Source organism: Sparus aurata, chromosome 8 (genome assembly GCF_900880675.1).
Source record: "Sparus aurata chromosome 8, fSpaAur1.1, whole genome shotgun sequence".
In the NCBI taxonomy this organism is placed as follows: domain Eukaryota; kingdom Metazoa; phylum Chordata; class Actinopteri; order Spariformes; family Sparidae; genus Sparus; species Sparus aurata.
This window is the reverse complement of record NC_044194.1, coordinates 2,024,814-2,040,991: the sequence shown is the minus strand read 5'-3', so window position 1 is coordinate 2,040,991 and position 16,178 is coordinate 2,024,814. Positions and strand designations below refer to the sequence as shown.

The following is a 16,178-nucleotide window of genomic DNA, read 5'->3' as shown; positions in this document are numbered from 1 at the left end:
TGTTGTTGGGCCTTCCTCTTCTCCACCTCCCCGACAAGAACTTCCACCTCACACTGAGTGAAACTGCGCTTCTTCGCCTTTCTCTCTGCTTTCGGCATGCTTTCAGTCATAATTGAATATTAATTAGGGGCATTTCTCTGAATATTCATAGGCAAATATGGGCGTGGTATGACCCGCACACAGGTGCGCCACATTTAGAGTGGAGTGTGATTTATAAAGGGAAATCGGCGTAGGACGTGTGTGCGCACTGTTTTATAAATCAGGATATTTTTGTGCGTAAGCACTTTCTGTGTTTCGTGCGTACGCAACGTCAATCCTACGCACAGTTTTATAAATGAGGCCCCTGGTCTTTATATCACTGACTGACAGCTGATGGAGGAGGTCTCTGTAAACACTAATTTATCACTTCTGTTGTCTCTGCTTCTCCCTTAAGATGGGATTTTTGATCTCTGTCAGAGGGTTAGTGATGAGGAAGGTGGAGGTATTGAGAGGATCAGCTGTGTCCTGATGATCAGACAGGTTGAGCACCGCCAGCTGGTGGGTGGAGAGGCTCTGACTGGGCCGTGATACTGGGAGGTGGAGTGGAGAGGAGAGCTTCATCCAGCAGTGACTGCTGCTTTGTCCAAATCACCATCTTTGTCTTTTTCATTTCCACCGGTGCCACTAGTGTCCGCCTCACATCCCCGTGAAATAACACTTGTGTGTGTTACTTAACTTTGTTGATGTCAGCTAAAGTAGACAGGATGGTCTCTCAATACTTAGATGACAATGTATACGTTGAGTCAGCTCTGAACCTCTGGTGTGGGCTCCTTCCTGTAGCTTATCTCTGATGTCCACCTCAGGGCTGATCAGGGCTCCTGGTCATGGGGACCCTCACACTGTCACATTCCCACAGTCATCTAACGGGGAGCATCTGGTCCTGTCCCATCCTGTCTTCTCCCTATTCACTATTATCTTAGAACCCAGGATGTGTAAGAAACACACAGACATTACACCATCTTAACAGGGCTCCGCTTCTTGACTCACACTAAAACACACGCTAAAAACAATCCAATTCACAATAGTGCACTGATGCCTTTGCCTGCATGTTGCTGCTTTATTGAAACAAAATATCAGAACTTTTATTCATGTAACATGAGGTTGTTCGCTGAAGAGAGACAAAGGACTCAGTCCCAGCCTTCTATCACAGCTTATCATCATCTGCTTAATCATAATAATTTTGACATATTATTTCAACACAATAAGGCTCCAACAACTGTATAGGGTTGTTTGTTGTTTTTATTTGGTATATTGCAGCATTTAAACATCAGAACTCGTGTTGCATCAGACACCACTCTTATACACAGAGTTTGTTGTCATGGTAAACATAAAGGCTCAGATAGTGATCAGCTCAGAAAAAGTTTAAAATTGGTATTTTGCTGCAACATTGACTTTTACCACTTGGTGGAGGCCTTATCTGTGTGAAGAGATGTAGTTACAGCCTCCAGAGCTGGTGTTTGTTACAAGAATGTGTGTGACAGACAGTTTACAGAAGACCTGCAGCTCTGGTTAGTAAACGCTGTACAACACAGTGTTTTCCTCCAAGTAATCCTAAAATGTCAACCAGCCAGTCAGACAGGAGTCCCTGAACGGATGATTCAGTTACTTTACATGCATTCATAAAAAAAAAAGAAAAGAAAAACACTTTAAGTTAAACAACCCCACACACCCCACGCAGATACATAAAAAGTTTAATTTATGGAAACAGCTTCCTGTTTTAGACGCTTTTCCAACAGTAACAGTTAACCGAAATACAAACGTATGGCTTTTAGTGTGTTGTAAACTTTTTTGTGGATTACATGCAACTTTTAAGCAAGCCAGAATCCTGTTTAATGATTTCACAATTGTACTTCTTCTCCTGAGCATGAGCAGACACCCTGAGCACTGAGGATGAAGAGGGATGAAGAGTTGTATTACTCCTCTAACTGTGCCACCACGCTGCGCAGTTTATCCACCAGCACTGCAGAATAGAGACAGACACATTATTCTAAGCTGAAACATTTGTAATGCAGATACAGTATCTAAATATAACGTTCTAAAAGTAATATATAGACGATGTTGTATCTGCCCCGTTTTATGTAGGTAAAGGCATTCTCCAAGGTCTATATGGATAACTGATCAAAATAATTAAATAGGTGTAATACAGGCTGATTTCAGTCGATATCAATCAGTGTTGTGGGTAACGAGTACTCTAATTACTTTTTCCGTGTAACGTAACGCGTTTCGTGCGTCAAGCAATCAGTAACTTCGTTATTTTTTTTAAAAAGTAATCCGTTATTTTAAGAATTTCTCCGGATAAGAAAGGAAAGGAAAATCCCGACTGCAGCCTGCTTTTTGTCAGACAGTACTGTGCCACCTGCGGATGTGTCAGCGGAGGCGCATCGTTGTGATGCGTCTGTGCCCTGCTGCTGACCTACGTTACCTGTGTGTGTGTGTGTGTGTGTGTGTGTGTGTGTGTGAGTATGAGTGAGTGTTTTCGAACCCCCGGCAAGATGGCAGAGAGGACAGCTTTTGCATCGTGGAAGTACGCACATTATTTTCAATTCGCCAGCTAAAAGGACAAGAACAACATAACGGTAAAATGCACACTCTGCATTGGTGCAAAGCTTCTGTCGACCGCAAAAAATCACGACTTCTCGGTGCATTTAAAGGACGCTGTGTGTGTGTCAGTTAAGTTGCAGCATGTGCGAGGCGCTGCAAACGGCTTTAAATTTTTGGTAACGCATGAGTACTCTAACGCGTTACTTTTATTCATAGGTAACGCTGTAACGTAACTGATTACTTTTAATTGATGGTAACGTTGTAACCTAATTAACTACTTTCCAAAGTAACTATACCCAACACTGATCAATATATACCACGATATAAATCAAAACACTATTTCTGGCAGGCTGAGACGTTTTTACTGATGAGTGAGATGTGAAGATATCACATGGTTAATTTTGGTTAAAATTGTTTATTATTATTATGAAAACATTATTATTATTTTATTCATTATTATTATTATATTATTTTGTGATAATTATCTTTATCGTTTTATCACCTGACCCTACAGCCATGTATACAGCTCACCTGTGGTGCAGCTGCAGGAAACTTAGTATAAGGAGGCTAAATGATGCAGTGAGGCTGCTGCTTCAGGTTTGCAGGTGACACAGTGTCAGTTAACTGTTTGTGTCCTCTGGTGTGCCTACATGTGAGGCTTTTTTAAGACATCTGATGTATAATTGTATGTGCCTGGATGAGTGTGAGAACAGCATCACAGAGGTTTCAACCAGCAGGAGGAAGCGCAGCTCTTGGCATGCATCCATGCTGAGAAAGCACTAACCAGATAGTCTACTTATCATTTATCTACTTGTCTTGTTTATCTTGTTTGTTTGTTCTATCTCTCTCTTTTCATTTCTATGGAACCTCTGTGAGTCTAGAATAAAGTAATTGTTACTCACCTCCAGCAGATGGTCTCTGGAAGCTCTCATAGGCCCGACAGGCGTTGATCAGATCCCCCAGTGGTTTGGGACAGTCTTCAGGGAGCGGCTCCTGAAATTTCTCTTCGCACACTTTCTGCTGGATATCCTTATCCGAACAATCTGGAAGACAAGTGAGAACACATTATGAACAGAAATACAGTTGGAACCGCTTAGAGTGATCATGCTTACACAGACCGTACGCTGATGACCGTCCACTGAAAACACTGGTTAAACTTCAAACAATCAGACATCTAGTCAGAGTACATCATAACTCTCTGGTTAGTTAGAAATGAGACTCAAAAAAACTTTTCACACAAATAGCACCTTTAATGCAGGTTCAATACCATTTGTAACCTCTTCCAATTTGATCCTCATTCTTAACTTTGGTGTCTTCAATGTTGGAATTTTGCCGATGGCGCCCACATTAAAGAGAGTGAACTGCTCTCATTGGGCTTTCATGTGTAAATAAATGTTAAATACATTCATGTACTTGCATTTATTATGGTATATAAATTATTGTCAAAAAGAAAACAAGAGTTCTTGCAAAAAAAACCCTGTTAAAATGAGCTAGTCAATGTAAATCAAGGCAAGGCAAGGCAAGGCAAGTTTATTTGTATAGCACAATTCAGACACAAGGCAACTCAAAGTGCTTTACAGGCACACACAAATTACATTAAAAGACAAACATTTCATTTAAAAGACATTAAAAATTGCATTATAAAAAAAACAAAAAACTCAGAGTAATAATGCAGTTCAAAGACTTGAATTGCTTCAGTTAAAAGCAGTGGCAAAAAGAAATGTTTTAAGTCTTGATTTAAAAGAGGTGAGTGTTGGAGCAGACCTGCAATTTTCAGGGAGTTTGTTCCAAATATGTGGCGCATAGTAACTGAAAGCTGCTTCTCCATGTTTACTTCTGACTCTGGGGACTGAAAGCAGACCGGTACCTGACGATCTCAGAGGTCTGGATGGTTCATAACGCGGCAGCAGATCAGAAATGTATTTTGGCCCGAAACCATTCAATGCTTTATAAACCAACAACAGGACTTTGAAATCTATTCTTTGATAGACAGGAAGCCAGTGTAAAGATCTAAGAACTGGAGTGATGTGATCTACTTTTTTGGTTCTTGTTAGGACTCGAGCAGCAGCGTTCTGAATCAGCTGCAGCTGTCTGATGGAGTTTTTAGGGAGTCCTGTAAGGACACCATTACAGTAGTCGAGTCTGCTGAAGATAAATGCGTGAACAAGTTTCTCCAAATCCTGCCGAGACATAAGCCCTCTTATCCTCGATATATTCTTAAGGTGATAGTAGGCTGACTTTGTAACTGTCTTAATATGGCTGCTGAAATTCATGTCTGAGTCCACAGTCACACCAAGGTTTCTGACTTGGTCTGTAGTTTTCAACATTACAGACTGAAGCTGAGCAGAGACTTTAAGTCGTTCTTCCTTGGATCCAAAAACAATTATTTCAGTCTTATCTTTGTTTAACTGAAGAAAACTCTGACACATCCAATCATTGATTTGTTCAATGCATCTACTCAGGGTATGTATGGGATTATAGTCCCCTGGTGATATGGTTATGTAAATTTGTGTGTCATCTGCATAACTATGGTAGCAAATTTCATTGTTTTCCATTATTTGAGCTAGAGGGAGCATGTAAATGTTGAATAGTAGAGGCCCCAGAATGGAGCCCTGGGGTACTCCGCTTGTCATTTTCATCCGTTCAGATGTGTAGTCACCAATAGACACAAAGTAACCTCTCTCATTTAGATAAGATTTAAACCACTTTAGTGTTGTACCAGAGAGTCCAACCCAGTTTTCCAGTCGGTCCAGTAGTATATTATGGTCAACTGTGTCAAACGCAGCACTGAGATCCAGTAATACTAAGACTGAGATTTTTCCGCTGTCTGTGTTTGAATGAATGTCGTTGAAGACCTTAACGAGGGCCGTCTCAGTGCTGTGATGTGGTCGAAATCCTGATTGGAAAACATCAAAACAGCCATTTATTATTAAGTAATTGTTCAGCTGTTGAAAGACAGCTTTTTCAATTATTTTACTTAAAATTGGGAGGTTTGAAATGGGCCTATAGTTATTCATTACTAATGTGTCTAGAGTTCTCTTCTTCAGGAGTGGTTTAATGACTGCTGTCTTAATGGCTTGGGGGAAGACACCTGAGAGAAGAGATGTGTTAACAATCTGTAGCAGGTCTGGAATCATGCAGTCTGAAACTTTTTTGAAGAACCCTGCTGGTAAAATATCCAGGCTGCAGGAGGAAGACTTCAAATGCTGTATAATGTCTTGAAGGTTTTTGTCATTAATTGGATCAAATTGTGTCAGGGTATTAGAGTTGGGTTTAGGTGGACAAAACGACAACACACCTCCAGTACCTGGTAGAGTGGCACTGACCGCTTGTCTAATGTTCTGAATTTTGGCAGTGAAGAATGATGCAAATTCATTACAGGCCCTGGTAGACAGATGTTCAGCTGCTACTGGCACAGGAGGGTTTGTTAACCTGTCGACAGTAGCAAACAAGGCACGAGCATTATTTTTGTTCTTGGTGATAATGTCTGAGAAGAAGGACTGCCTTGACTTTTTTAATTCTAAATTAAAAATGTAAAGTCTCTCTTTATAAATGTCAAAATGTGACATTTATAAAAAAAGTGTGAAAGAGGAAACTTTTCACAGCCGCCTGAAGTCTGAACAGAACGTTTACAGCTGGATGTTGATCTCTGTGTTGTGCAGATACACACCTGCAAAAGGCTTCTTACAGGTTGCAATTTCCCACAGGACAATTCCAAAGCTGAAAGACAACAATAAATGAGGAACGTTTATTTTATTCTATTGAATGTTTCACTGCGAAGCATGATATATGTGCACAGTTTGACACTGGAAGGCTGTTTTCATCTGCTGAAGGAGGAAAGTTCCTCTGTTCTCAGCAGTTTGGTGCTTTTTGCTTCGGCATAGTGAGTCCACTAGGGAGGGACTAGTTATTGTGACATCACAAGTAGATTGGAGCCAATAATCAAATCAAATCAAATCAATTTTATTTATATAGCCCAAAATCACAATCCCAGTGCCTCAATGTGCTTTACAATCTGTACAGTGAACGACATCCTCTGTCCTTAGGCCCATTTTGATATTTTGCATTTTGATAACTACCTACCTGATGGTACAAAAGAGCATTTATGACACTGACCATCATTTTAAACAACAGATGACGTTGTGGTTTATCTCTGACCTGTACATCTCGCACTGCTTGCTGTAAGGGTGGTTGATGTTCTTGAGGACCTCAGGACTGTAGTAGCACAGGGACCCGGACTCTTTGGACTTCGTCGACTTCTTTGTTGACTTTTTCAGTGATGTCTCAGTTTTCGCCAGCTCAAAACCTCCCAGCTGATTAAAAATAAATCAACAACATCAAGATTTCATTCCTATTCACCAAATTCCGTAAACCGTGTCTGCTCCCAGCATGCACTGCTCTCAGTACCTTGACTATGTAGCCTTCAGCCACGAGGAACTTGCAGCTGTTGATGCATCCATGAACCTTGGATTTTTCTTCTGTCTGGTGCAGTCTAAGAGACAACAGTGATAATCATGACTATAGTTCCTTCTGCCATAAACAATCAATCATAGAGATCATTTAAAAGCTGCACTTTAATATTTTTAACTGTCAAAGTGCCAATAATGCATTTTTACATTCAACAGCAATGTCTCTTCCCAGAAATCATGACCCAGCTACTCAAGATAATCCACATACCTTGTTATGAGCAGTTTCATAGAGGAACTATTTTCTTTCTGTATCATCGTGCACAAGGAAGCATTGCTTAGCCAACTAAGCTAAGTAAGCTAGCTAATGTTTCAGGTCAGCTGAGGAGAACTATTTTCCTTTTGCTGAGCTAAAACAACATCTAAATGAGCAGAAGGAAGAGGCTCGTGATCCTGACAGTGCAAAACATTTTAATGACGCCTCTCTAGTAGATGCACGCTACCCTCTGTGCAGTGATACGGGAAAAAATAGTTCCAAGATGAGACTGCGCACATCGAGATTCCGGAGAGAAACATTGCTGTTGTGTTTTTTTTCAAATGCCATCAAGTTTCATTGTATCGAAGAGAATGCAGACATCTCAACAACTGGTATCTCCAAAACACAGCACAAAACATTCTGGAGAAACATCACTACAGGTAAGAAAAATATAAGTTTTGAATGCCTAAAATTTACAAATCAATACTGAATGATCAAGCGACGAAGCATTTTACTTTTTTATGCACCTGCACAAATAAGCTCCTCCCCTTTCCTCTCTGTGTTTCGTAATTTTTCATACATCATTAAAATTTGTTAATGAACCAGACATATAAATAATCACTGGCGCGACTCACCGGTAGAGTCCTTTTGCTGCGTCCAGACACATACGAGCCTTCCTGGGCCAGGACAGCTTCTCGCACTCAGTGTCCAGGACCTGACGGAGACTTCCCTTCTCACAGTACTCCATGATGATGAGGAACTGAGATCTGGGTCCTACAGGCAGTCACAAGGCCACATCATGTCACTCTCATTCGAAAGGTGGATTGTTCCTGATACTCTGATGATTCTGGTGCTGCAGTTTACTCACCGTCCTCCTGGACACAGATGCCAAACATTCGCAGGATGTTGGGCGATTCAAACCGCTTCATTGTTTCAGTTTCCTTTTTGAAAACAGACTGAATTGCCCTGCACACAGACGATGTGTTTACATTCACATGAGGTGCAAAATGAAGATTGAGCTCAATATTTAACTCGCAATGATGGAAAAAGTAATCAGATCTTTACTGAAGTATGAAAGTAAAATCACCACAGTGTATAAATACTCCTGCATGAAAAATATAAATTGTAAGTGGGTCAAAGACGCGGCATGTCAGTTCTGGTGTCCGAAGCATATTTATAATGTTGAAAATATATAAAAATGTTAAAACACTACAGTTTGTTACTCAACTCTCCCCACTTTACTTACTCAAGTGAGTATTTACTATAAGAGGTGAAAATTTAAGGAGCCATTTAGCTTAAAAGTACAAAACTGTCCTTCCTGGATAACGTCCGGGCTAAAAATCTATTTACAAAAATATGCTAAAAATGTCAAAAATCTTAATAAAAGCATTAATTATGTACTGGGGCATAATTGTGTTGAATTTTGTAATGACACCTACAAATATAGTAACAACACTAAGCTTATTTACCTTTTTATTCAAGAAATACTTTTGTCCCTACTTTTGGATTCCCAAATGTCCTTCCTGGGTAACACACATAAAGTGGCTATATATGACCATATTTGGATGTGGACAGTCATATTGTAGGGTGTTGCATCAGCCAACAGACTCTGAAGGACCCCCAAGACAGATCACAATGTCAGTAAGTCTCTCTTAAAATGTTGATATTTTACCTTTTCGGTTGGTTGTACATGACATCCTCAAATCATGTGTCTTTTTGGATAACGCTAATAAAATATTTATAATTTTTAAACTTTTTAAAATGACCTATTTCATGTGAAATATTACATTGATGTATTTAAGATTAAGCTAATATTTTATACAGTAGACCCAGTTAGTGCCTGATTATAAAGGAAATTTTGTTTTTTTTGTCCTCCCTGGATAACGATTTGTCCTCCCTGGATAACAAAGATATTCTGTTACCCAGGACATGTCCTCTGTTATCCAGAATGGACATGTTAATCAATTCAGATTTGTATCAGTATCTGTAGCTTTTTAGGCATTGATTTGATGCTGTAATGTTATATTTTTATTATAATTAATGATTAATTAAACGATTGAGGCAATATTATGTATTTTTGAACTTTTATGACATTTTTTGTTATCTTTTTCAATGATAGCACCACAGGACATAACCCGTTTCCTATTTCTCTCAACTGTGCTATCAAATAAATATCTTTTATATGTACTATATACTACAAACTAATCTTTATGTTTTTTAATAAAGTTTTAGTAAAGCTTTCAATGTTTAAGGGTCAGTTTTAACTCAGTTACTGAACTCTTTGAAAGATTTGTTGCTTTAAGTTGATTTTATTGTGAAATCAAATCCATTGCATTTTAAGTGATAACTTTTTATTACATTCAGAAAAATCAACTCTAGTTTTTTAATATTTTAACATCGCAAATGACTTGGTCACTTAGTGACTTTAACACTGACATTGTTGAATAAAAAGCTCTTTTGAATGTTTTTATGTTTTGATGTTACAAACAACTGAACCTGTTTTCTTACAAAATCACTTTTTCAGATCTTTTAATAGTTGTCAGTTTCTTTGTTTTATGTTTGTTACAAATTATGTTCCTGAACAGCCTTTAATGAAATACTTGATGACACTGAAATCTTGCAGTGTTCATTCCTGGCTAACAGCATGTCATTCTGGGTAACAATGACACAGTCAAATAATTCAACCCAAATTTCATTTTATATTACAGTATTGTGTTTTTTGAGTTAAGGATATAATAACAACCCTTTTACTTACATTGTAAAAGATTTTTAAGACATTTTCCATATTTTTTCTCTTTTTGGCACTAAATATTGTGTGACAAACAGGAACGAATGAAGCCATTTCACTATAAATGTCCAAATATATTACATTAATTCTGATAAAAATGTTGTTTTCTGAGAAGTAATTATTTGTTGAGCTCTAACTATAATCATCTAAAAACTTTTAAATGCCAACAATGATAGAAATTTTAATTAATTTTGAAAAACATTTACGTTACCCAGGAAGGACATTTTCCAAGGGAGAAATCATATAATTCACTGAAAAATGTTTATTGCATTCTTAAAACAAATTCCTGTTGTTGAGTGATATACAAAACACTCTAATAAAGACAGAAAGTGACTTAATGGGTATTTTAGCCAATTTCATTTTTTTCCATTTTTGAAATCCTTATTTGTCTTTGACCCAAGTACAAAAGTATACAAATCAAAAAGTAGTGATTATGCAGAAAAGCCCATTTCATTATATTATCGGATTATAATTATTGTTGCATTAATGTGTTTGACATTTTCATGTTAATTTAAGTTACTTTATACTTCAGCAGCAAAGTTCTGCTCAAACAAACGCTGTTTGTATGACTTGTCATCCAACTTTGTTGGAAAGCAAAAGTAGGACATACAGCAGCTTGAATGTGACAGTAAACTACATCAGGACTGTTGGTCAAAACCTCTTCACTCTCATCTTTTGGACATCAGATGCTGCACTGGATTTTTGTTTAATGCAAGTGAGTTAATGTTATTTATGTAACCTAATGTAAAGCATGCAAAAACAAAAAGTTCCTGTATTTCAATTTGCTGTCCTGAAATGTGGTACACACCCTGAGCTGGTGTTCAGGTCAGTGTATCTCTTGATGGCCACCTGGAAGCCGTGGTACTCTCCTCTGTAGACCTCTGAGGTCGATGTTGTCATGAAGGGCTCTTTGGGAAGTTCGTACTTGAGCTCGTCCGGTTTGATCATCTTGATGCCTTCATCAGTGATTTTGGGCTTATTCACTGTAAAAACAAATGGGCACAAGTTATCTTTTGGTTTTGTGCTTTGTATCTTTTAACTGTTGTCATGTTTGTTTTGGCCACCAGAGGCAGCCGGCACTTTTTATACTGTATATCAGATTATTTAAAGCTGATATAAACAATTGCTTATTTCCACATCTATCAATTACTTGATGAACTCCTGAGAGACGGATGCTAAATGCTCCACTGTGAGCCAGTTTATACCTGTTTTATCATCAGTTCTTGTTCACACCTGGAATAAATGTGCCCACGTGTAATCACTGTATGAAAATAAACCCACCAGGTTGACATCTACTTCCATCTCTACAGCTCACAGTGATACATTTCCAGTAATATCAGAGTGTGGTATACTGAAGTGTTCTGTTGTACTCACTGTTCTCCAAGAGTTTTTGTACGCTGATTTGGAGTTCTTCGAATGCTTTCTGTTGGCTCTCCATGTGTTCGATGAGCACTGAGGAACAAGCAAATACAGATGAAACAAAAGCAACCAAACACTTAATCCTGGCAGCTCCTGCTGGCGCAGACACAACGCACATCTCAGTTGTATTGTTTTATAGTCAGGCTGCCAAAGTTCAGCTGACTCATTCTTGTTAGCTTTCCCCTACTATGAGGCTCTCTGTCAAAAAAAGAAACAGGGCTATAGTAGCTGATTAGCTGCTCAGATCCAGACCTTCTGGAGGAATAAACACCTGGAGTTACATTAGATTCTGTTCTGATCCGGAGACGTTTACTGACGGGAGGAGAGCTCAGAGATGACTAATCTTTGGTATTAAAAAGGTGATTTATTTTCACTACTGTTGATCAGCCTGACTGCAGCAGTGATCCGGAGGTGACCTCCACATTCTGTAATGATGACTGCTGACTAGAGCTGGGGGGGAAATGGACTTTACTTCATGAATGTAACATTACAGAGAGGAGGCAGAGAACTAGAACCAGAACCAGAGTCTCTGCTGAGTGCTGACTTCACTCAGAGGCTACACAGCTCAACATCATATAAAACAAAGCTCTGGTCCTTTTCACGCAGAATTATATCTTTAAATCTTCCTTTTCATTAGCAACGTGTGATGCTGCAAACTGTTCCTCACTACTCAGTAGTCTGCAGCTTGTTCATGAAGTTTGGAACTCAGGTGATAACAACTCCATGAAAGATCCCAAAGCTCCTCTTGTGGGAATGGAAAAAACATCAGAACTACAGCTTCAAGATTGTAAACAGCTTTGATTTCAAAATCCACATTGTAAATATGACCTGGCAGCTCAGTCGCCAGAATAACAAGTTGGCATTGTAAATTTTTTGCCAAAAACGGATACATTAAATCTCAACGCTTTATTGTATTATATCAAAGTTTTCTCTAATCATAGGGAGGAGGACGGTCAGTGGTGAGGTCATGCCTATAGGAAAGACGGCTGCTCAGCAAGAGACCACTGTTCAGGACTACTTTAAAACAAGTGTTTAAGAAACACAGGTAATTTCAATAAGATGTCAGGACTTTTTCCAGTGCCTAAACTTATTCAGACCATCACAACATAATGAAATGTTGTCAAGTTGAAATGTGCAGAATCATGAAGTTTCTAAACACTCACAGATCTTCAGCTCCTTGTCGTCCTCCCTCCTGTCAACCTCATCTTGTTGCTCTCTGTTGGTCCGTTCAAACACCTTGAACAGCAGGTTCCCCTGCTCCACCTGCAGGGCTCCAGACAGGACCTGGAAGGCATCGTTGAGACGCTCATTCAAACTGTTGAAGTCATCCCCGTAGCTGCTGGATTTAAGGATGCGCTTCACCCACTTGGCCGTAGTAAATTTTGTGATGAGCTTCTGGGCTGATTCCAGAGTGATGGATAGTTCCTTGAGAGCTTTTTCTACGTCGTTTGATGTCTGCTCTTTCTTTTTGATGGACCACACCAGATCCTCCAGAGCTCTGACTCGCTCAGAAACACGCTGACAGCGCTTCTTGTTGGCCTTCACAGTCTCCACCAGGGTGTAGATCTGTGAGGCGATAGACAGGATGGGCTCTACGTACTCCATGACCAGCTGGGGGGACAGAGAGGCAAATAAAGTTGGACTTGTGGTACAAGAATTGCAGAAAAGAGTTCACTTTTCTTTCTATCATCCATCTTTTTATGTCGCACTAACAACAGTTTCTACAGTAATGTTTAGAGACACTGATCAGCCACCACATTCAAACCACTGACAGGGGATGTAAAAAACAATGATCATCTCATTACAATGGAATGTTGTGCATGGAAATCTTGTTTCCTTGCATTGATGTGGATGCCACTCAACACACCAGCACATCTTAAGAGCTTTGTGGAAGTACAGCCCTTCATGGTGAAGGCCCACCCTGATGGCAGTGGTCCTGTAAGCAGGACAATGAGCCATGACACGCCACAAAAACTGCTCAAGACACCCGAGGCCTCCACATTCCAAATCAGTATTGAGTATCTGTGGGACGTGCAGAACAAGTCTGATCCATGGAGACCCCACCTCCCAACAAACACAACAAATGTCCCAGTGCCAGACACCACGGGACGCCCAGAGGTCTTATCAACATGCCTTAACAGGTCTGACTGATGTCTCTGCTGTGCTCACTTTACTGTCGTTGTTGCTTGTTGGAACATGTTACCAACAGTGTCGGACTCACTGCTGGTTTGTCTTCAGTCTGTTGCCCAACAGGAGAACTAGATCAAACTAAAATGATGGGCAAGTGTTTTAAATACATGAAAGCATCGAAACATATATTTTAGATGAGATGACACTTTGAAATGACATCATGAAAAAGGAAATTAAGTAAGTTAGCTACATTAGCTTGCAGTTATTGTAAATAAACATTGTGATATAACCTGCCACAGCGCCACTATCACAGTAAAATGTAGAAAGAACAGGAAGGATTTAAAGACACAATGTGGCTCTTCTAGGAAGAAATTCCCAGTGACTCTTGACAGATGTAAAAATGTAAAATAATGGTTGTCAGGACAGGACAGCTCTACTGTCTCTCCTTCTGCACCTGAACATAGCTTGGCATACATGACTCCAGTTTCTTCGACTCTGTGCATAACTGCACGAACACAAGTAGCTCTTCACCTCGCTTTGTTTTTTTTTAAACTGGTGCTTTTCCTCTACCTACACCATTAGCTTAAACAATACCCCTTCTTGATATATCCCATTTTATTTGATCATTCTTGTCATTTTTAAAGAACAATAACACTGTTGTATATTTGGTTCACACTTCACATCATCACACTACAGCAGCTTTAATCAGTAGGTGCACATTTCAATCTGGGCTGGGTCACAGCGATCACTCACTTTATTGAAAAAGGGCCACAAATATGACGAAGTCATGAAAAAGTCATGCTGAAGTGATCAGGACAACATGTAAGAGAAATCATGACGATTTAAAGTCAGGCATGAGAAACAAAGAATGCACGTTCTTTATGAATTCATGCTTCTTCATGCATGTAGTCCTGATAATTATCGTGCCTCAGCATGAATCAAAGTACTGAGCCAAATTTAGTATTCATTAATGACTCTTCTGCAGTTTTTATTTAAAGCCACATTTATAGATAACAAATGTGTTGATTTCTTGTTTGTAAATCCTAAACTTCTCAGACACATACAATTTGATCTCCTGGTAAATCTTTATTTAATCTGTACAGTTTGTTTTTCATTGATATGAGCAGGTGAACCCCTTCAACACACAGCAGATTAATGTTGCCCTGGAGTGAACACCATGCCTTTGTCCTGCTGTCACTTTTCACACATCAAACCTGAGGGTGCATCACTGAGTTAAACGTTTCTCTTTGGCAGAACTGCAAACCAACGATACAGTAAAGCCTGTTGTAAAGAGATAAGAGCTGTTGTGTTGAACCTGTAGCAGACTCACAAACAGAGCAGTTTGCTGTGGACATGAAGAAAGAAGAAACATAAAGATGACTCACCTGTGATGGACGTCAATGAAAGCTTCTTGTGTGAGCTGAATAACTGAAGTTAAGTGTCCTTTGTGTGTGCTGAGCAAAAATGAAACTGGCTGTACACTCTGAGCTCCTCCTCCCTCTGCTGCTCGCACTTCCTCTTCCTCTCCTTCCCCCCTCTGAGTGTTACTCATGCTCTGCTGACACACCCAGGATTTGTGTTTCTTATCCTTGAAGCAGAAGCATAACTCACTGCTGGGGTGAAAAGTGCAGAGCAGATTGATGATCTGTCAGGTTTTATGTGAAACACCCGCCGTCAACCCAGTTCAAACCTATGTACGCAGCTCAAATCACAGCAAATGTTTTCATTGAAAGATTTGTTTATCAAGATGTTGTCAGATTTTTTACTGTGTGCTTACATTCCAATCATAAAAGATGAATATTAAATAAGTATTTATAAGTATTAAAGCAGTATCTAAAAATCCTCTCTATAACTTCATATCTGTTTTATAAATCACAAATCAACCTAAACTGACGGCTCCTGTCTTCTGACTTCCCCTCAGATAACGCAGCACAAAAGAGGGTTTGGTCAGGAGTAACCACAGCGACAGTCGAGGAGACTGAAACCAGATGACATGTGTTATTTAGTAGACTAAATATTGTCAAGTCAAACACTTGAAGCTGCTTGTGGAACATTGTGTTCTAAACTCACACTATGTATTCTTCTTTTTATTTTTTTATTTTTTTCCAGCATAGACACCTTTATTAAGCAGCAGACAGATAGGAAATATGGGAGAGAGGAATCGAACAAATGCGTATGTGGCATGCGCTCTAACCACTCGACCACCTGCGTTATTCAGATTGTACGGCTGCAGTTTGTCAGAGATCAGCTGTGCTTTTCTCATCTCAGCTCTGAAGTCCAACCCCTCCCATCTGAGAGAGCTGGACCTGAGCTACAACTTGCATGATTCAAGAGTGAACCTGCTGTGTGAATTTATGCAGAGTCCACACTGTAGATTGAAGACTCTGAGGTCAGTTCATTGACACTTATTTGCTGTTGTAGATCTGTTTGATTAACAGTTGAAGCTAATTCATGTTCAAGCATAACTTTCATCCATAAATGTGTATGTGTGTAAATTCCCTTTGTTCATATTTTCATATTTGTGTGCTCAATTTAATCTGCATTCGCAAAAGAGAAACTGTTGAAAATGTCCACGGTTAGCTGTTTAAGTAAATAAATA

At 39.3% G+C, this 16,178-nt stretch overlaps 1 protein-coding gene across 1 annotated transcript; it reads right to left on the bottom strand.

Moving 5' to 3' along the window:
- Positions 1-1,072: 1,072 nt before the first annotated feature.
- On the bottom strand, positions 1,073-15,083 carry LOC115587230 (mixed lineage kinase domain-like protein). The gene is made up of 11 exons (XM_030426935.1): positions 14,965-15,083; positions 12,613-13,060; positions 11,405-11,482; positions 10,839-11,013; positions 8,111-8,208; positions 7,878-8,016; positions 6,988-7,072; positions 6,739-6,893; positions 6,251-6,300; positions 3,483-3,623; positions 1,073-1,999 (listed from the first exon to the last, which is right to left on the bottom strand). The coding sequence occupies exons 2-11, from the start codon at positions 13,052-13,054 to the stop codon at positions 1,953-1,955; spliced, it is 1,410 nt and encodes a 469-aa protein (XP_030282795.1). The 5' UTR covers positions 13,055-13,060; positions 14,965-15,083; the 3' UTR covers positions 1,073-1,952.
- Between the last annotated feature and the right edge of the window lie 1,095 nt (positions 15,084-16,178).

What these genes read in the sequence shown, in the direction of transcription:
- LOC115587230 (XM_030426935.1), bottom strand. Translation starts at nt 13,054, where the DNA reads ATGGAGTACGTAGAGCCCATCCTGTCTATCGCCTCACAGATCTACACC. An exon ending in GACCTGAACACCAGCTCAGG is followed by an intron (nt 8,209 to 10,838) that starts GTGTGTACCACA and finishes GTCTGTGTGCAG; the next exon opens with GGCAATTCAGTCTGTTTTCA. An exon ending in CATCTGTGTCCAGGAGGACG is followed by an intron (nt 8,017 to 8,110) that starts GTGAGTAAACTG and finishes GACTGCCTGTAG; the next exon opens with GACCCAGATCTCAGTTCCTC.